Source organism: Heterodontus francisci, chromosome 24 (genome assembly GCF_036365525.1).
Source record: "Heterodontus francisci isolate sHetFra1 chromosome 24, sHetFra1.hap1, whole genome shotgun sequence".
Lineage (NCBI taxonomy): Eukaryota > Metazoa > Chordata > Chondrichthyes > Heterodontiformes > Heterodontidae > Heterodontus > Heterodontus francisci.
In genome coordinates, this window is record NC_090394.1 from 60982822 (window position 1) to 61004813 (window position 21992).

A 21992-nucleotide genomic window follows, 5' to 3' on the forward strand; every position below is an offset into this window, starting at 1 on the left:
GGTATTCAACATTAAGAGGGCTCCATTTACAAACATGTCCATTGGCAAATCACCCAACACCATCTTAGCACAGGTCACAGATCAGAAAACCTTACAGAGGAAAATAACAACAATGAGGTTTTTGCATTTCTCATAATAAATGCTCTAATTGCAATTTATTTATAAAGAGAAGGATTTTTTATTTCATTGTATCTTTATAAACAGGAATGAACCATCAAAGCTCAGCCCTCTGATACCCTAAGTCTTCCATCACATTATTCTGCTCTACTCTCTTCAAATGAAAGGGAGGAAATCACTAACGGTCGATCTTCCTGCATCACCCATTTCCTGGGTCCGTTTATCATTCATTTCATTCTTAAGCCACAGCTTTCTGATAACATGTGGAGCTATTCTCGGGCCTGTATTAATACCACTTGCTTTGTGCTGAATGTTAGTCTAGTTGGTAATGCTACTCAATACTACTGGACCACACTCAAAACGTCAGATTAAATACTGCAGTAAAGTTGATGAGGAACCTCAATTAAATCAATTCTGGGAGAGGAGACATCAGTTAAATAAACCAGGCTGCTAAGCAGCAGTGTTATAAGTGATGTTTGAAATGGTCACACTCCACATCCATTCTGTCACTCCAACATTTTGTCAGATATATCAAGTGTAGTTTTCAGGTGATGTGGCAGGGACTAATTTGCCCAGAACATGCAGACATAACCCAGTTCCCATTTTAAAGTCATGCATTCTGTCCTTGTTTTTGCATGTTCATAAAAAATTCCTCCATCCACATTTATAATGCAAGTTTCCTATGTAAACTTGTCACACTGTAATTACAGTCTCTCACAAGTGGTGGCACTACAGTGAGTTTTTAAAATATATCATACAGAAGTTTATCAGCTTAAAATGTGGAAATGTTATCGCAAAGCATGTCTGATCTACAAAGTACATACGATACAAGTGCATTTTATGTCCATTCAGTGTTAAACAAACTGTTCCAAAAATGTCACATTCCAGGACAGTATAAAGAGTGAAAAGCTCCACACTGAGTCACCTCAAAGTCTGTGGATTTTTAATTCTGAAATGCCCACAGTTTACATGCACTGAGTAAAAGATGGCAGGATAAGGAGTAATGGGGAAAAAAACTATTCACCGAGTCATGAAAGAAAACATAATCATCTAAATGTGGGTCTCTAAGTACCTTCTTCATATTAATAACAAGCAAAGTTTGATTTGGAGGGCAGTCACTATAATATGTTATTGCAGGATTGAGTCTGTGGCTTTCAAAGCAGTCAGGCTCCTCCCATTCTACAGCTGTAATTAATGCAGTGATCCAGCTAAGCAACTAGAACAGGATGTGTGATTTGATGAAGGTATACTTTCCAGAGTAGGGTTGGGCAGAGCCGAACTGCAAAGAGTCAGTCTGAATTCTGCCACACAACTCTCAGAGAGAAAAACAAATCAAAGGGGAACAGAGGGAGGAGATTGATGATTCTAACTAAAAGCAAGTAAGGAATGTGCAAGGTAAGATATTGTGTAGGTTTTGAGTTGTACTTAATGCAATTTTAATCATTTGGCTAATGGTTCATCAGGTGAAACGGCAAAATCAGGAAACAAGTAAAAATCACTTCTGAGACTGTGAATCAAAAGTTCTCTTTTGTTTTTAAAAAGTGAATTGGTGCAGACTCTTTAATGCATTTAATGCACGACTCTTTAATGCATTAATGTCACCAAAAAGAAAAATTCTTGAAGAGGAAATTAAATGAATGTAGGACAATGTTCGAGGAATAAATGTGATGTCATTTTTAAGATCTTTCTTTTGTGGATATGGGTAACTTAGTGTTAATATATCCATAGAAATGTAGACGCTCAAATTACTTCAAGGCTTTATTTTGCACATGAGGCCTATGTTTTTAGGTAAACTACTTCCTGGTCAGTCATGAAACACAGTTGTGGATTTCCCCAGTACCTACTCAGGTATCACAGTGATTTATATTTCTATTAACAACAATGGTGACAACTCAATAACACAACAGACAGGCTAGTCATCTAGTAAATGTGAAAATCAGCTCCATTGATTTAATAAACATAGTACCTTGGAGTCTACAGGAATTAAAGATTAATCTCCTGGAAACTGTTGTAAGCAACCCAGGAGAAAAGGCATTGAGACATAAAAGAAACTGTGTTTCCTTGCCAATTTTCTTTCAACACTTCCACCTATTAGTTCCAAGAATACTGCAGATGGGGAAAAGAAAAACTGTTTAACTGAGCCGGGCAGTTGAAACTGGAGGTCATGTAAAGAAACCACCAGGAATATGTCCAACCAGAGTTGGCAGCTCTAATAGCACCTGTATTTGTCTCTCGGAAACATGTGATAATGCATTACTTTAATGTGCAGCAACAGTTAGTAAAGTAAACACAGCAGAAATATTCCATGACAATAATGAGCTGAAAGATAAATAAACTGAGGGCAGAACATTGGCCGGAAAAACTCCCTGCTCTTGCACAGTGTCATGGGATTGGGGTCTTTAATATTCACCTGAACAGACAGGGCCTTTTGTTTAACATTTCACCCGAAGGACATTAACAATGCAGCACTGCCTCAGTACTGCATGAACATCTCAGCATAGATTATATGTTTAACGTCCAGACAGTTTTGAACCCAGATCTTCTAGTTTACAAGTAGGTCTGCATCGGTGCAGACTCGTTGGGCCGAAGGGCTTCTTCTGCACTGTATTATTCTGTGATTCTGTGACTTCAAGCAACTAAACCAGATATTTGTAATGGTGTATAGATACTGCTCTTTCTTGTCAAAGAAAAATTGCGAAGTTGCTTCATAGTGTCAGGGCCAAGGTCACAACACAGCTGTTATGGGGTTTGGACTTTTAAAAAAAAATTCCCCCTGTCATTTTGTAGTAGGTAGTCCATTTTAGATTGAAATACTCGAAATACAAAATGGGGAGATATGTAAAATTGGCTAGTGATTTGCTGTCACCCCTTTTTGTGTGGTATCGATGATGGGTGAGTTACATTCCACACCTGTAGTTGGCAGCTGATTTTACCAATAGTTGAAAATACTATTTTAATTTGCCACGACAGCAGGATAAAGTTGCCGAAAACATTCCTTCCTGCTGAAGATCCTCTAGAATGCTGAAGGGAAGTGTCTGCAACTGAAGCATCTTGATATTTGCTCCAATTCTAGCTGTCAATAATCAGTAGACAATCTAACCACAATGTAGGTCAAATGAAGCATTTCCCTCAACTAATTATTGGTTTTTTGAAAAAAAAGGCTTATTCTCAGAGACATTAAGACAATGGCTGCCATCTTTGGTTTGGAAACCCAGTTATGAAATCCATTTTTTTTAAATTAGGTGTGGGTGTCATTGGCTAAGCCAGCATTTGTTGCCCGTCCCTAATTACTAGGCCATTTCGGAGAGCATTTTAAGAGTCAACCACATTGCTGTGCAGCTGGAGTCACATGTAGGCCAGATCAGGTAAGGACAGCAGATTTCCTTCCCAAAAGGACATTAGTGAATCAGATCGGTTTGGAGCAACAATCAGCAATAGTTTCATCATTAGAATTTTAATTCCAGATTTATTAATTGAATTCAAATTTCAACATCTGCGGTGGGATTTGAACCTATGTCCCCAGAGCATTAGCCTGGGCTCTAGATTGCTAGTTCAGTGACATTACCACGGTGCCACCACCTCCCCTCAATCTAGAAGTAGTCGTGACAGGGCCACTTTCCTATATTTATTACAATTACTGTTTGAAATATAAGGAGCAGTCATAAAAGCTTATACTAGCCCAGTGCATGAAATTGCTTTCACTACCAATAAATTTCCAGTAAATAGATTCTACTCAGCTGCATAATTCACACTAGTTTCAAAGTTCCAGCAAATGTTCACAGGGAAGGAGTGCAAAATTATCTAGCCTCAATATTGTGTTAAGGGGGCCAGAACAATTGCTTTTATATCGCACGGAGCCCAGGCTAGATATGGAAGAGGTCGACATAAACACAAAGTGAGAAATTGGAAAAAGAGATTTATTTTTGAGACTGTCACGTGCAGGAGGCTGGCAGCATTAATATGGCACTTAATCCAATATAAAAGGCATCCTTATTTACTCAGGCTGTAGCTCAGAGCAAAACTCTGTTACTTTATAAATTTGTTTAAGATGTGAGACTTGCAGAAATGTAATTCGGCAGTGCATTGACCATCAGGATTAGAAATACAACACTCCACTACCAGGAATATGCACATTTCCACCAGTACACAACTATGGGACTGAATAGATGCCTGTCACAGAAAGGAGTCAGGTGATTACTCAAGAGCAATGAGCATGCCCGCCGAACCAGTGCTAACAGAAAAACAGCTGCACTGAAGAACTCACTCCCTTCCAGCTGCTGACATCAGCTTTGACACACAACAATCTCGAGATGGATACATAGTGATGCACACACTGCTGAAGTGTTCTGCCCAAGACCCTTTCCATACCAAGCTAGAAAACTAGTAAAGCTGACCAATTGCTTCAAAACAAGCTGGCAAAGCCCTCCAGGCAAAGCTGATGGGGCCCTGCCACAGTCCTGAATATTAGCCTTATGACATATGAAGATAAGGAGTGATATTGAAAGTGCAGCAGGACATGGGTTTGTCATGACTTAGTTGCAGGTTTAACCAGCATTTGATTATTTTCTGTAACTTTCGGCTGTGGATTTAGAAGTGAATTGAATGGGGCTTTTGAAGGTGTAAGATTTATTATCTGAGGGAGCCTTGAATTTCCTTCCTAATCCTAACACCGTCCTCAGAAAATGTTACTATTTGATACTCTAGTTGGAGGTTTACGGCTTCTGCAGTTCCAGCCCACCAACTTTTGACCTTTGTTTTTAATGGGCCAGTTTATGAGCACAGAAGCAGAAACCCGAGGACTTTGAGCTGAAACATTTTATGATACGCATCTACAGTAATGCTAACTGGCACTGCATTGTAAGCTAACTAGACAAAAGTGGCTTACTGTTGCATCTGTCCCTATTCTGGTCCTCCATGGTAAAGCCTGGCTCCCTGACCCATGCCTGTCCAAACCTGACTACATGTGTCGAGGTCGGATCGGGTCTGTATTCTGCGTCCAACATTCGGGCTCAAGATGGGTTGGGCTGGACTGTACTGTTTTGTTTTGTGTTGTTTTCATTTTAATCTACTATTTTTTCTGTTTCAATAATATTATTTTCGGGTCGGGTCGGGCATGAGAAAAAAATTAAAAGACTCGGGTTCGGGTCGGCTATTGTCGGGTCAGGCCCGGGTCGGGTTTTAATTTTATACCCAAGCCAGGTTTTACTTCATGGCAACTGAGAGGCAGGTGGAAGGTTACCCAAATTGAGGTGTGCAGATTTAATTACTTTAAACAACTATTTTTTATTTTTAGGTAAGCTTAAGCAGGATAAAGGTGAGTCGATATCAACCAAACAAGGCCTCAGAAGAACCTAACAGAACACAAATAGACGAACCTGTCTCTTTGTTTTTTTTAGATGTTGATCAGCCTGCTGTGCATTTCCAACATTTTCTCATTTTAAATCTGTAAAGCACCAAGCTAGAAATTCCAGTTAGTGATAATGGGGAACACTTAATGCATCGTGTTCTATCTGTCAAGAAAGGCTGAAGCGGCTGAGGGGTGACATGATAGAGGCCTTCAAAATAATGAAGGGGTTCGATAGGGTAGATGTAAAGAAGATGTTTCCACTTGAAGAGCCCAAAACTAGGGGCCATAAATAAGAGTCATGAATAAAAATAAATCTTTTTCCCAGAGAGTGGTTAGAATGTGGAACTTGCTATCGCATGGAATAGTTGGGGCGAGCAGTATCGATGACTTTAAGGAGAAGCTAAATGGATACAAGAGGGAGAAAGAAATAGAAGGATATGCTGATAAGGTGAGACGAAGTAAGGTGGGAGGAGGCTTGTGTGGAGCATAAACACCAGCATAGACTAGTTGGACCAAATGGTCTGTTTCTGCGCAGTCAAACTATATGTCGTATGTGTATGGCATTCCTCGGTCCATTGTTTTAATGAAAGCGTTAACCCATTTAACATAAATCAGTGGAGCTGGTTGGTTCTGCCAAACTCCAACTGACTGATTTTTGACGTTGGCATATGGGTTGTAACACTGGCTGTCAATGTAAAAAGCCTTTATTTCATTAAATGGACAGGCACACCTGAGTCCCAGTTGGTCTAAACTGAGAGTGCATGATCCAAATCTTCCGCCCTCCTGTCAAAACATGGTGGTAGCATCCTGAAAATGGTGGGCAATGACCCACCACCCTGTTACCGCCATCACTGTGGTCACAGTGATCTCCCGGGGTCCAGGGCTGTGAGACTGAGCAGCCCCCCTGAGTCAAGCTGTAGGCCCATTTAAGAGGAAGTTTAGGGTCCTTGTGACGTTTATAGACTGAACTGACATGATGCAAGAGGAGGATGTAGCCAGAAAAAGTAGACATGTAATTCTCACCTCTGACCTGCAGCAAGGTTATAGGGATGGGGCATGTGGGGTAACCTGCTGCTGGGGTCTCTTCTCCCCAGTGCTGCATTTGTGCTCGACCCATTCTCCAATTCCAAGGTGAGCCATCAATCTGCGAATGCTCAAACAATGCCTGGAATAGTTTGTTCGATGTAAGGAGCCAGCTCACTCATTTAAATAGAAACAAAACAAATTGAGGTTTGGAACAGTTTCTGTGCCAGCTTGACAGCATTGAATTCCAGTCATTTGGCAACTCAGTTTACCCACAGGGAAGATGTGAAAGGTAAAGCTCCTAATGTCATTGAACGTATGTGTTAGTAAAACTGGGTCAATGAATTAGCCTCAGTCCCAATATGCACCCAACATATCACACAAATCAGCAGCTATCATACCAAAGTTCATAGATGCTGATTCCTTTTGAAGCTCCTTGCTGAACCTTTCTAAGTTGTAAGGTAGTAGATTTATCTTTTTCAACAAAAAGCAACCATGTCAATAATCTGGTCCAAACTACACTTTATTAGAAAATTTCCTTTTACACACCTTGCAAATCATGTTGTTCTTAAGGTGGGGACTGGAAACGGTTCAAACTAAACCTTCCACTGCAGTGACATTAGGAAGATTTTATGTGGTTGTAAATTGATATACTTGGCATCACTTGATCTGTATTTAGAGTGAACTTTGACTAGGCTGTTAACTGCGTACATTTTTATGGAACTCTTTAGTTGGAACTTTGCCATTGCACTGTGGGCATTTTCACAGATCCTGCTCCTTACAGTGAATTCCACTCACCATGTGGGTTATTACAAATAAATCCCTCAACAATGGATCAGGAACGCCCTTATACTGGGGTTTGGACTGAGCGGGATGACACAGTGAGGTTATTGGACTTGTCAATCATTGCTGGAGGAATTTCCTGAAGATAGCAGCGAGGCATGGCTGGTGAAAGCTATCAGACACTGGGAGCTTTTCAGTGTCACCACAATAATTAAAACCAGACCTTTTTTTTCTCACGTAAGAGGCCATTCAGTCCAGCCTACCTGTACCAAAACGACAGGTGCTGGAAATCTGATTTGAAAACATAAAATGCTGGAAACCAAACAAGTTGGGCATCATCTGTAAAAAGAAATGACAGGTTAACATTTCATATGTCACCTGGGAGTAATAACCAAAATGTTGACCTGTCTTTTCTCTTTACAGACACTGATTGACCTTCTTTGCGTTTCTATTATTTTCTGCTTTTGTGCCAGCTCCCCTCACCAGAATTATCTGTTTTCATTCTTTTCCCCTATATTTCTTCAAGTGCCGATCTAATTCCTCAGTCCTGATTGACTTTAGTATTGAATTGGTATCACTTTACATTGCATTAGTAGTAGCAAATGCGAGGTTAGTTACTACCTGCATAAAAATAAAGGACAGTATTATGTTTTCATTGTGGACTTATTTAATAGAACTGACCAAAACAAAAATAAAAAAGCAATAATGTGTTGCGTGTCCAAACAGGTCTTTTTGAACAGATGGAAAGAGGTGAAAATTGTTTCCCCATGTTAGTAAGCTAAATAATGCCTGCTTGATTCCTTTCAGCGTGTGGCAATTTTCTGCCCTTATTCATTTAGTGCGAACAGCACAGGTTGGGATTTTGCCAGAATTAAGATTCTGACAAACACAAAAATAGTGGCCTCCTAATTTCCATAGACTAAAACTGTGGTTGGCCACAGAGCTTGGAAGACAGGTAAATACTGGTATTAATGCAACCTAGTACAGCTAACGCCCTAGGACCCAGAGAAAGCTACAGACCTATTCTAGGACTGCCAACCATCCTGGATTACATAGAATTTTACAGCACAGAAGCATGCCATCCGCGCAATTGGTCTATGCCGGTGTTTATGCTCCACACCAGCCTCCTCCCACCTTACTTCATCTAATACTATCAACATAATCTTCTGTTCCTTTCTCCCTCATGTACTTACCTAGCTTCCCCTTACCAGCATCTATGCTGTTCTCCTCAACACTCCTTGCGGTAGCACATTCCAAACTCTAACCGTTCTTTGAGTAAAGAAGTTTCTCCTGAATTCCTTATTGGATTTACTGGTAATTATCTTATTAATGATCCTAGTTTTGGACTCCAACACATGTTGAAGTCTCTTTTCTACATCTAGCCTATTAAACCCCTTCATAATTTTAAAAATCTCCATCAGGTCACCTCTCAGTTTTCTCTTTTCTGAAAACTAGAACTCCAGCCTGTTCAATCTTTCCTGATAACTGTACACTCTCAGTTCTGGTATCATCACTGTAAATCTTTTCAACACTTCCTTCAGTGCTTACATATCCTTTCTGTAATATGGAGACTAGAACTGTGCACAGGGCTCTGATACCCAATATTCTACACAGGTTTGTTTGGGAGTCTGGCAGAATGGAGGATCGGTCTCCTGAGCACTGCTGTTGCTAAGCTAGGAGTAAAGTTACTTCACATTCCTGATTTCTGCCTGTGTGCACTCGCACCTCTCACGGGTTAGGGACAGGCCTGCATTGCAGCCAGCGAGTTCTCAGTAATAATTAATTCAGTTCATCGACTTGCTGCTCTAAACATGATTCTGCAGCTTAATGGTAGTTCCTTTACCCAGAATGCACTATGAGCTAGAACATGCCCTATCCATTCAGAGGAAATGGGCCACACAAGAAGCTCTGTATCTGCTGAATTTAGTAAATTGTTTTCCTTTGTTCAACGGGTACTTGTTGACAGAGAATTGGAATTCAGTCGACACCTTCCATTTCAAAGAACAAAAATCCACTGCGAATACTTATAATACCACAGAAAAAAGTTAAAATTCAAGAATTTCAAAAGTGTAGAGGAACATTTTAATTCGCTCTTGGAAAAAGGAGGCAAAGGGCAGGATTTTGCCTTTTGGGTTGGGAGCTCGATGTTGGGGCCAAATGGGGGTCACAACCCCGAACCGTGTGGAAAACAGTCTCTCAGCGGTGATTTTCCCTGAATTGGCCAAAGGGCACGTTCGCTGTCCCATAGGAGGCCCTCCAGCACAGAAGAAGCAGCAGGTTGCCTTATCCATTTTGAGGTGACCTCTCTCCAACTCTTTCGACTTTCAAAGAAAAAAAATGCCCTCAGCAGCCGGGCCACCATAGTGGAAGGGGAACCCCTCTACAGGGTGGCCTGCAGCTGAAGCCAGGCAGGCGGGGAGGGCTTCAAAGTCTTCCTGGAGTGCTGCCACCCCCCACCCCACCCCACCTCATGCCGCCACTCTGTCACCAGGAGACCACCTCCAGGCAGCTGGCCTAGTTCCTGATGCCTCCAGGGGAAAATTCCAGTCGACCTCTGACAATAGGCCTTTAAACAGCTTTAGTTGGCTACTGGCCGCTTGCGGGCGGGCCGCAGGTAGCCCAGCCACCACCGTCCCCAATCTCACCTTCTTTGAAATGGCCCAGGGGCAAGATGTGCCAGCAAACTGGCATGCCAGCTGCAATGTGAATTTTCATGCCCACCTATTACCATTCTTTGCACCCCCTCGGAAGCTAAAATCCTGCCCAAAGTTTCTCTTCAAGAGGCTGCTAATGGTTTCAATGGGCAGATGAGCATTTAGGAAATGTCAGACTGTTGTATTTAGTGCTGTGATATCTGAATGTTAAAGCTGAAAGTCTTTGATCTGAGCTCTCATCTGCTGGCACAGTGTCCGCCGTAAGAGAAGTCGATGTGGGAGCAAAAATCCCTACCTCTGAAAGTGCTTTTCTGTCAAAGTTTGATTGGCAATTTACCAGGCAGTTTTCCACTTTTAGAAATCGGGATGTTTATTTTACGCTAACAGTTAATACAGATGCTATCTGCTGCCATTTCTGCTGGGAGAGTTTGGTCAAAATTATCGGATTTACTGCAGCCTTACAAGCAAAAATCTGGCCAATAACATTCACTTTGCTCTTCTCAATTAATGGTCACAGAGAATGGTTCCAGGGATAAGGGACTTCAGTTATGTGGATAGATTGGAGAAGCTGGGGCTGTTCTCTTTGGAGAAATGAAGGTTGAGAGGAGATTTGATAGAGGTGTTCAAAATCATGGGGTTTCTATACATACGAACTTACGAATTAGGAGCAGGAGTAGGCCACTCGGCCCTTCAAGCCTGCTCTGCCATTCAATAAGCTCATGGCTGAACTGATTACTCCACATTACCACCTACTCCCAATAACCTTCCACCCCCTTGCTTATCAAGAATCTATCAACCTCTCTGCCTTAAAAATATTCAAAGACTCTGCTTCCACCACCTTTTGAGGAAGAGAATTCCAAAGACTCACGACCCTCTGAGAGAAAAAAATTCTCCTTATTTCTGTCTTAAATGGGCGACCCCTTATTTTTAAACAGTGACCCCTAGTTCGAGATTCTCCCACAAAGGGAAACATCCTTTCCACATCCACCCGGTCAAGACCCCTCAGGATCTTTTATGTTTCAATCAAGTTGCCTCTTACTCTTCTAAATTCCAGCGGATACAAGCCTAGCCTGTCCAATCTTTCCTCGGAAGACAGCCCACCCATTCCTGGTATTAGTCTAGTAAACCTTCTCTGTACTGCCTCCAACAAATTTACATCTCCTTAAATGAGGAGACCAGTACTGTACACAGTACTCCAGATGTGGTCTCACCAGTGCCCTGTATAGCTGAAGCATAACCTCCCTACTTTTGTATTAAATTCCCCTCGCGATAAACAATAACATTCTATTAGCTTTCCTAATTACGTGCTGTACCTGCATACTAATCTTTTGCGATTCATGCACTAGGACACCCAGATCCCTCTGCATCTCAGAGCTCTGCAATCTCTCACCATTTAGATAATATGCTTTTTTATTTTTCCTGCCAAAGTGGACAATTTCACACTTTCCAACATTATACTCCATTTGCCAGATCTTTGCCCACTCACTGAACCTGTCTATATCCCTTTGTAGCCTCCTTATGTCCTCTTCATAAGTTAATTTCCTACCTATCTTTGTGTAAATTTAGCAACCATACCTTCGGTCCCTTCATCTAAGTCATTTATATAAATTGTAAAACATTGAGGCTCCAGCACCAATCCCTATGGCACACCACTCGTTACATCTTGCCAACCAGAAAAAATATTTTAAAAAAGACAAAGTAGATAAAGAGAAACTGTTCCCATTGGCAGAAGGGTCAAGAACCAGAAGACGCCGATTCAAGGTGATTGGCAAAAGAACCAAAACCAACGTGAGGGAAAAACTTCTTTATGCAGCGAGTGGTTAGGATCAGGAATGCACTGCCTGAGAGTGCGGTGGAAGTAGATTCAATCATGGCTTTCAAAAGAGAATTGGATGAACACTTGGAGAGAAAATTTGCAGGGAATAGGGAAAGGACAAGGGAGTGAGACTAGCTGAGTTGCTTTAGCAGAGAGCCAGCACAGACACAATGGGCTGAATGGACTCCTTCTGTGCTGTTACCATCCTGTGATTCTATAATGGTAATGTAATGGCCAAGAATGTTACTCCTGCTCTGAATTTCAGGAAACAAGTTAAACAACACATTGAAATTGCACAGACCCATTGACAATGCTTTTTCTCTGATTTGGAAAGATAATTCTATTATCTCAGGTTTGGACCCCATGTATTAACTCTGTGTAATCAGGTGAGCTATGAATTCATTAGCAAAGAGTAAACTACAAGTTGTACAAAGTGTCCGTATCATTTACTCCTGTATGTTTCATTGGAAAACAAGTTGTGGGGTAATAACATTTTCAGACTGTGGGCACATATCATGTGATCAGATGTCATATAGCCATACATTACATGATCATACCTCCAGCAACTCTGTGTTTGCTAGTTGCAAGACTTCTTGTTGTGCAGGTGGATTTTTTTGCAGTGATCTACTTATTTATTTAAATAAATATCATCGGTGCAGTGTTGGGAAAATTAAACTACCATTTAGCAGGTCAACTTTGGAAGGGGGCTGAGGAGACATTCACACTAAACAGTACTATCAACATGAAATGGTTTCACTTTACATTGATTTCTTTTGTTTCAAAAATATAAGGTACATACAGTGTAATTCAAATGGTACAATACAGATCATTTACAGTGAAATACAATGCATGGCCTTCCACTAACAGCACAGACTACATTTACATTCACATTATAATACAATCAACAGCTTCCTTACACATTCAGTCCGCTGGGTTTTTTTTTTACAACTGTTCCAGCCCCTCGATGTACTGTGGCCTTTCCTCATTGAGCCTTGGAGTTTAGAAGAATGAGAGGTGATCTCATTGAAGCATACACATTTATTACAGGACTCGACAGGGTGGATGCAGGAAGGATGTTTCCCCTGGCTGGGGATGTCTAGAACCAAGGGACACAGTCTCAGAATAAGATGTAGGTCATTTAGGACTGAGATGAGGAAGAATTTCTTCACTCAGAGGGTGGTGAATCCTTGGAATTCTCTACCCCAGAGGGCTGTGGAGGCTCGATCATTGAGTATATTGAAGACAGCGATCGATAGATTTCGGGATATTACAGATGTCAAGGGATATAGGGATAGTGTGGGAAAATGGCGTTGAGGTAGAAGATCAGCCATGATCTAGTTGAATGGCAGAGCAGGCTCGAGGGGCTGAATGGCCTACACATGCTCCTATTTCCTATGTTCCTATGTACATGCAAATGAACAATTCTATATGTAAGTATCTGACATAGACCTGATGATTTGACTGTGATCAAGCTAAATGTTTATTGTACCTGCTTGAGGATATTGCATAGGTATATGTCATTGCTCATCACTTCCAGTCCTATTATATCCCCATATCTTGTGCTTATCTTAAAACTCTCAATTTATTAAAAAGAATATTTTAGTAAATTCATCAAATCTTTCGCAGTAAGGTTTATGTTGAAGTTTTTCCTGCACAATATGAATTTTAGTGACACAATCATTCCATAAGGCAAAGGGTAAGAAATGGCATTGTATGTAATTATATCCTTTGCAGATTCTTTTCACTTGGCATATGATCAAGTTGGAAATGATGAATTCTGTTCTGTATTTCGCAGTTGATGTTATTTGCTGACTGACGCAGAGAAAAAGGCAGCACATCTGAGCGGTTTCGGAATAGCCAGTGGTAAAGATGGCTGACCAGGATTTGGGAACTCAGATTGAAGCGCAATTTAATGATGTTGTGAGGAGACTACAGAGCAAGCAGCTTTTTCAGTCGAACTGGGATATCGCCACTTTTGCCATTTTCTTTATTTTTATTGGTAAGATGCCAAAGGGCAACAAAGTTTATTCATTTTTAAACTGTTCAGTTCACTGTACTTACAGAACAGTTGTAAATGATAAAGTACTTGCTTTAGGAATGTAGGAACAGGATGAGGCCATTCAGCCCCATGGATGATCTGTATCTTAACTCAATAAAGATCCTTCTTTTGGTTATTGGTTTATACTGCAAATAACGATGGCACTCTTTTAAAAGTTCTCTTAAATTAGAACTAAATTGAAGTGTCGGATCTCTGTAATTTCTAAATACTGCATTTTCTGTGTTTTATTCATCTTTTCAGGCACCACAATTATTGCTATCCTAATGATTACCCTCACAGGCAGTGCTGGTATTTGTATTTTTTGTCCATTCTCCACTTGGGGAGAGAGGCTTTACTGCTGTTCTCTCCCTGGTGGGTCCAAACAATGAAATCATTGCTTGAGGATGCCAAAGATGTGTCCATTGTTGATTGTCTGGGCCTCATTGCACTTCTCCTGAGCTGTCGTCCCCTGGTAATGGACATCATGAGGCACAGGGCATATGTCACGTTTCCCCCAAGTGCCAGTCCTAGAGTCGTCTTGACCATTCAAAAAAACCGGCACTGTTGGCGGTGGCAGAATGAATGAAAGGAGGTGCCAAATAAGTGTGGCAGATATTATTGGAATGGTTGTCTTTTCAAATGGTGCTATGTTCCAGCTAAGGGCCATTTATATGCAGTCAATGATGCCCTGCACTTAAGGGCACCCTGCCACATGGTGCTCTTTCTTGCTGCTGATTGCTATCCACAGGAAATGTGGTGAAATGCTGGGCACAGCAAGCCGCACATTAATCACCTGGCATTGCCTGAAAGGAACCTGCTGCATAAAAGGTCAAAGCAGCTGTAACCTTGACAGGCACTGCCTAAGCCATTCCCGTGCTGGGGCTGGTGCCAAATCTGGCTGAAGATCTGCCTAGAGTTTAATGCTGGTACCCTTTTGGGTATCCCAGTTGGCAATATCAGACTTCTTCAAACAGGAAAGGGTAAGAAATCCTGTCTTAGTAAGGGGGTGTCTGAATGAAAGGCTGAATTTTATAAGCCCGCCGTGGCTGCATCCACTTGCCCTGGTCAGTTTCCTGGCTGAAACTGACAGCTAGTTAGCCAGTGGGAGTGAAATGTCAGAATGAAGGAACAATTTCCAGCACTCAGCTAAAGTGATCCAAGGGTTAGTGAGCCTATAGTAGTGGATATCTAAACTTTCCTTTTGGGGCATGGAGGAGCAGTCGTGCAAAATATTATTCCCTTTTCCCTGATTTATTTCTACATTCCTAGAGAAGGTGACTTGTCCTATGTCAGTTAATTCATAAAAGTGAAATATAGGTATCCATGCTGTACTGGAAAGTTACCATTGACTGTTCAGAACATTGGAAGTAAATCACAGGGCATCAGAATTGATCGTAGTGTCTGTTGAACTTTGCGATCTTACAATGTATTGGTATATTTTTCAAAATAAAATGGGAACTTATTAGACTAAACAACAAAGTATTAAGATCCACTTCAAATTTGGTGTGTAGCATTTTGGAGGTAATTACATAAACGTTATATTACTTTGGCTAATTCATGAGATCCACTGCATAATAATTGTCTTGAACGGTATTAGTTTAGTGATAACCCCGACAGCAGTGTGATGGAAATAATGCCCCAAGAATCCTTCCTGTTGGCATCCCACTTGGTAAATGATTGTGCTGTGACTGCATATTTGAAAATTTCCCTGAATGTTGGGTTAATGACAGTATCTGCTTATCTAAATTCCTCACAACCAGCCAGTAATGTCAGAAAAGTTTCCCTTTTAAAGAATTTTATTAATAAAACAGGCAAAAAATCTAATGCTGACAGTCCCCCTTTAACTTGTGGTCAGTAAAAATGTACTGCTGTAATCCTTTAAAAAGTGTGTTTTTGAAAACTGCTTCAGTTACCAAGTGTCTTGACAACATGAGATGATATAAAATGAGAGAGAGTGCCATTCAACCTGTCAAATCCACTCCTTCTACCATTGTATGTAATTTACACTAATTTCTTTGTTTCCCTGAACAGGTGCGGTGTTGGTTCTGATTCTTTTGGTCCTGATTCGCTGTTGCTGGGGTTGCTGCTGCCCTTCCTCGCCAAGCAAGAAGGTGCGCGTGTTTTTAAACCCTCCAGTTTCCACTTTTTCTCCTGTAACTACCCCTAACAATAATCTATCAATTTGTACATTTCCATTGACGAACATTAATGGTGGGTGAGGAGGACAATTTGAGGCTTTTCCTTGCAATTAGAAGCTTTACAGGTTATTGTGAGAAGTAACATAATCTGGTCACTATCAGCTATGGTTCTAATGGTACAAAACCATCATTGTAATGCAAACATTCAACATCTGCTCCAATTCACAGTGACACACAAAGATATACTGTTAATCTGCTCTCAACTATGCTGTAACAACACCAATTGGAGTTGTGTTTTCCCCAGAAGTAAACACGGTAGGAGAGTTACCTTGAGCCTCTATTATTTACAGTGACTTTGCCAGAAATTAGATACACCCCATCAACTTCATCAAGAAAAGTCTGTGGTGCAGGAGACTTTTGACCAGAAATAGTCCTCCCTTCTGGAAATATCTTGGATTTCAACCTTCATTGTTCAAGTAAAAGCATTACTGAAGCGTACCCAACAAATTCTGTGCATCCAGCATTAATCTCATAGATAAAAAGGTCAATAATTGTTACACTAGGAAACCGAGAATGCAGTTACCTGGTGTTCCTGTCCTCCAATAACTCCTCACTCCAACTCCAGGGACCTGAATTACTGATTAATCATTTAATGGCAACAGCAAGGGCAGTCCTAATTAGAAGAACTATTTCTATTAATAGGGAGAGAAGCAGAGTTAATGGCCGGACTTTTACCTGTCCGGGCAGATCTGTGGTCCCGGATGGGGAAGCGGGTGCTGAAGCCGCTGCCACCGCGATCGAGCGCTAAGTGATCAATTAGTGTCTCGCTGGCAGATTTTTTAATCGAAAAGGTGCCACGGGCGGGAAGGTCAGCGTTGGCGGGGGTGGGAAAAAGCCGAAAGAAAGTGCTGTCAGCACCTTTAGTGGCTCGGAGAAGGCTGCTTGCTTCACAGAGGATGGTGGATGGAGCAAGAGTGCAATAGCAGACAAATACTAGGCTGAGGGGAGCAGGAGCTGTCATAGAGAGATACAGCACTGATACAGGCCCATCGAGTCTGTGCCGACCGACAACCACCCATTTATACTAATCCTACATTAATCCCATATTCCCTAACACATCCCCACAATTCTCCTACCACCTACCTACACTAAGGGCAATTTACAATGGCCAATTTACCTATCAACCTGCAAGTCTTTGGCTGTGGGAGGAAACCGGAGCACCCGGCAGAAACCTACGCAGTCACAGGGAGAACTTGCAAACTCCGCCTTGTCACTCAGATGCCAGGCTGAGGGGAGTCGGAGCTGTCCTCTCACTCAAAGAGGTGACCCACCGTCATTTTCCATAAAGCTACCTGAGACATTGGAGGACCAGAACCTGCTTGCAGCAATAGCAGAGAGCGCTAACTGCAGGCCCAAAGGTTCACCGATGACTTGCTGCATGTCCTCCTCCAGGCGGCTGAGGCAAGGTGGGAGGTCCACATCCCACCAGACAGAAGGAGGAGGCCTTCCCACGTCACCAAGAAGGCCTGAATGGAGGTTGCTGAGGTCAGCAGCCGGGGTGTAGTCAGAAGGACATGGATACAATACCGCAAGCGGGTCAACGACCTTCTCCGCTCTGCCAGGGTTATGGGAATACCTCAGTCCTCATTCTGTTGTACTCATATGGGTGGGTAACCAGGTGCTGATGCTGCAAATTTGAAGCCATCCATCTGGAGTGAATGGCTGCGTCCCTGTCATGGACTGTATGTTGGGCACATCTGAGCTGCACAATGGTCGAGAATGTGCCAACCGTACACTTGAATGGCAATGGTCCGAGAGGCAGCATGCAGCACAAAGGATGAGCGGGTGCTCCTTCAAGCCAAGTAACTTAAATGATTGCCATGTGTCTGCACAGGAGAAGAGAGCCCAGAATGCCCGTGAGAAGGCAGGACTTGTGACAGTGTGCCAAATCTAGCATTTCACATCACTGTGGAGGAGGAGGCATTGCTCCTTGCTGGGGAGGACTGTAGGGCACCACCTGAGCGATCTAAACACCTGAATCTAATTTTCAGAAGACCAGTGTCATCAGTGGGTAACCCATGTCGCCAATTATCCATCTTTGCAGGCATTCAGGAGGGCTGAATAGTGCTGGCACCTGGGAGTTCTGGAGAATGAATGCATTGACTACTTCCAGGATAACAAGCACACACCTTTATGGTGGTCACAGACAATTTTCACATTCATTGAGTGGAACCTCTTTTGATTAATGAATTTGACTGACCTGTAGGTGCTCTAATGGCCAAATGGGTGCAGTCAATTACACCTTGGATCATGGGGAACCCAGCAATGGCGCTGAAGCCTCTGGCTCTCTCTGCCTGACTGGTGGAGTCCGTCCAGAACTTGATGAACTGGTTGGCACGTCTGAATATGGCATCAGTTACCACCTTAATGCAGTGATGTGCTGATGACTCAGACTCTGCGCATATCTCCTGATGAAGTCTGGAAGGAGCCTGATGCATAGAAGTTCAGCGTGACTGTTCGCTTCAGTGCGACTGGCATTAGATGGCCACCCACGCGGTTGGAAGCGACCTCTGCTGCCAGCATCTCTCTCAGAGGTGTGACAGTCTCCTGTGACAAGCGCAGTCTTCCTCAGCATTGGCACTCTGACATTTGTAGAAAGCTCAAATGTGGGCAGTAAACCCTGCCTGCTGGGTAGGCTCGTCTCTTGACAGGTGGTTGCACCCGGGCCACTCTGTCACCTTCTCCCCCTCCCCCATTACGAGGCTGCACTGTGCCAACAGGTTGTTGGTTCCCCTGGCCAGTTGTCCTCCTGTCCCTCCTTGGGGTGTAGTCCTCCTCATTAGATGAGCCCCCTCCAGAATGGACAATTCCCATTGATGCTGTGTTCCAGAGATGCAATTAGTTCAGGTATTACCAGCCTACTATAAGGACAGGCACACACAACTCCCTCCCCTTCACCCAATAAATCAATACTGCTGTGGCCCGACCAGGAGTGACTAACATTCAGATGACCCCTGCTGAACCAGCAGAAACAACCCTAAACTTAAAAGTCACGCAAAGAAATATCAATGAACCAAAGAAAAGTACCTCCAACTTCTTCATAGAGACACTGCCTGCCACTCTTTTAAAGCTGCCAGGTTCCCGACACCTCCTTCAACTCGCTTCACTGCCATAAAATTTGACAGCCAGCGTAAAATGGCTGTCAAATGATTTATTAATGACCTCAATTGGCCTTTAATTAACGCTAAGCAGATGGCGAGCAACACCTCAATCTCTCCTGCCCTATCACACACCACCTCTTTTATTCTTTTCCCCACTACCCCTCACCACCACCACCACCACCACCCCACTTTCACTTGTTTAAAACCTATAACATTTCTAACTTTTGCCAGTTCTGATGAAAGGCCACAGACCTGAAACATTAACTCTACTTCTCTGTCCGCAGATGCTGTCTGACCTGCTGAGTATTTCCAGCATTTTCAGTTTTTACTTCAGTTTTCCAGCATCGGCAGTATTGTGCTTTTATTTCTAATAATGTTTGTTTGGCTCTATGACAGGGATTGGTTCCGAATCAGTTTAGCTCATTCCATCAATGGGTTCTCAAACATCTTTTGGCACAACAGCAAAGCTCAAGCCAACCTTGAGCTTTCAATTGATAGTTTGAAATCCAAATTACAACTTCAAAATCAAGCGTTATTATTTTTTGTTTTACAAACTCATAATAGTTTGACTTGTGTATAGATGTCTTATTCCATTTCTCAGCTTTTTATTTATGGCAGAAGTTGATTTCACTGCATTGTCTCTTGGTTTATTTTCTGCTAAGCTGCCCATTCAAATCAGACCATGCTAACAATATGTAATTTTCAGTTAGAGATACTCGTAGTTTTGTAATGTGATATGTTAGTGTTAGCATTATTTCTAGGCTACAAAACAAACTGAAATAAGGAATGGGATACCGTAACCTCAAAGGAGCATCATTTAACTGAAAAAAAGAGATTTAAATATCTTATGAACAGCATAACCAACAAATCAAGAATAAAGGCATTTTAAATAGTACGTAATGATCAGTCTGATATGCATGGCTATTTTCTTTTCTAGCCTGGAAAGCACAAGGTGGGTGTTGACAACCTGGCATTGGAACCTTAGAACCTGGATCGGACTTTCAAACAGAGACCAGATCAATTAGTAATCTTCTTCAATGCAGAAATGAGTTTGTCGTGAATCTTGTGTAAATCTTCAACCAATGCATCTTAGTTAATTTGACAGGCATCTTTTCTGAATCACATCCAAATATGAAGTCTATCATCTTTACCAGCCTTGCATCAGTTTGGTAATAAAAGTTTAACTTTTTTTATTTGCACAGTTCTCACTTATTGGAATCTATCCTTTGCAATTTTAATCATATGAAACAATACAAAATCAGCCATTTTACTTTTAATGAATTCTGCTTTTTAAAGTAAATCAGCTTGGTTGATGAGTAGCATGGAACTTTTCAGCTGAAAATCATTGTGACATGAAAGAGGAGATTGTGTTTTAATCTGTTCCACAGTGGTCAAACCCATTAACTATTCTTAAAGCACTGCTAGCTCATAGCAATGTCATTGCCTAGAAAGATACCATATGGTACAGACCTATACCCATACATCCAAGTTTGGAACACTCAAATGTGTGACATTAAACTTTGTTGCATTGTGCCATTAAAGCGCACAGTGCAGGTAAGTTAAAAGTAGGACAAGACTTTGGGATTCTGACGTGTGCTGCTTGTGTACAGTTCACTGGTACAGGGAAATCACAAGAGCATCACAGTGTAGGTCACAACTAACTACCACAAATTTTAACACTATTCAAAATTTGTACACAATTTTCCTTGTGTGTGCAAACAATGTCACTAATGGTCATTTTGACACTCAGATTTCATCAGCTGATCTCTTGTCACAGTTCAATTTGTGCAAGTTTAGTCACTTCAATGAAACCTTCACTTTCTATTTTATGGGCATAAACCTAACTGAGGTGTAAGATTATAACTAATAGGCTACTTTCACCCTAGCCAAGCACTAACTTGTTAAAATGCATCGTTTGATTTTTGATCACATTGAAGTAGAGATATTGACCAGAAAAAAGGTAGCTGTCCCTTTTGAACATCTGCATTAACCCAAGATAAACTTGTCGCTATGAGCTGCAACATTTCCCCTTTCGCTGGCCAAATCTGGTCCTGAAGAAACTCTGGCTAGAGCATTGTGTTTGTGATGAAATTAATTAAGAGTCTAACACTATTTGGGGTCCATGCACTATCAAGCAGGTGACTTGCTCCGAAATCTTCACCAGTGCCTGAACAACCAGCTCAAGGTTATGCAAGATCCTGAAGATGACTTGCTCATTTTTATTTTTTAAAAGGAAGCAGCTATCCGTGATCTTTCTTAACTTGGGGAGTGGGGGGGGTGGGGGAAATTGCAGATGTGTACAGCATGTTGGTACTCGTGGATTTTATTTCTGAATGTTAGTTTTGTTAATTACTGCTAAATTCTTGTTTTGCTGAAATTTTAATTAAAGTGCATTCTTTTAATTTACTATATGTGCGAAAGTAAACTGATGTCTCACATATTGCGGTTTGTGTGCAGTTTGTTCAAACTAAATTGTGTTAACATCTGTAGCGTAACTTGTTCAATATCAGAAAGTTAATGTCTCCGCATAAATTGACATGTTTTAGCCAAACTGCAGGAACATGTTGATGGAACCATTTCTTATAGCTGATTTCATAAATTCTTCTAAAGCTGTATACTTCACAGTAAAATAATTTTTGGAATAAATGTTTTAGTGGCAAGAATCCAACTAGCTGCCTTAAAGTAATTGTCATTGCAAAATTCACATTTAGCATGTTTGTAAATCAGTAAGTACTAATATACAATGTAGTTGATTTACTAAAATAAAAGCAAAATACTGCGGATGCTGGAAATCTGAAACAAAAACAAGAAATGCTGGAATCACTCAGCAGGTCTGGCAGCATCTGTGGAAAGAGAAGCAGAGTTAACGTTTCGGGTCAGTGACCCTTCTTCGGAACCCCGAGTTCCGAAGAAGG

General features: G+C 41.6%; 1 protein-coding gene across 2 annotated transcripts; it reads left to right on the forward strand.

Annotated features, from left to right (window-relative positions):
* The first annotated feature begins 1309 nt into the window (after window positions 1–1309).
* On the forward strand, window positions 1310–20266 carry smim22 (small integral membrane protein 22). Of its 2 annotated transcripts, none has more exons than XM_068056866.1 (4): window positions 1310–1512; window positions 13536–13739; window positions 15810–15889; window positions 20015–20266. In XM_068056866.1, exons 2-4 carry the CDS (start codon window positions 13610–13612, stop codon window positions 20060–20062), a joined length of 258 nt encoding a protein of 85 aa, XP_067912967.1. In that variant the 5' UTR covers window positions 1310–1512; window positions 13536–13609; the 3' UTR covers window positions 20063–20266. The 2 variants fall into 2 exon arrangements, with proteins under 2 accessions (XP_067912967.1, XP_067912969.1); XM_068056868.1 differs by lacking the exon at window positions 1310–1512 and adding an exon at window positions 3392–3482.
* Window positions 20267–21992: the final 1726 nt, after the last annotated feature.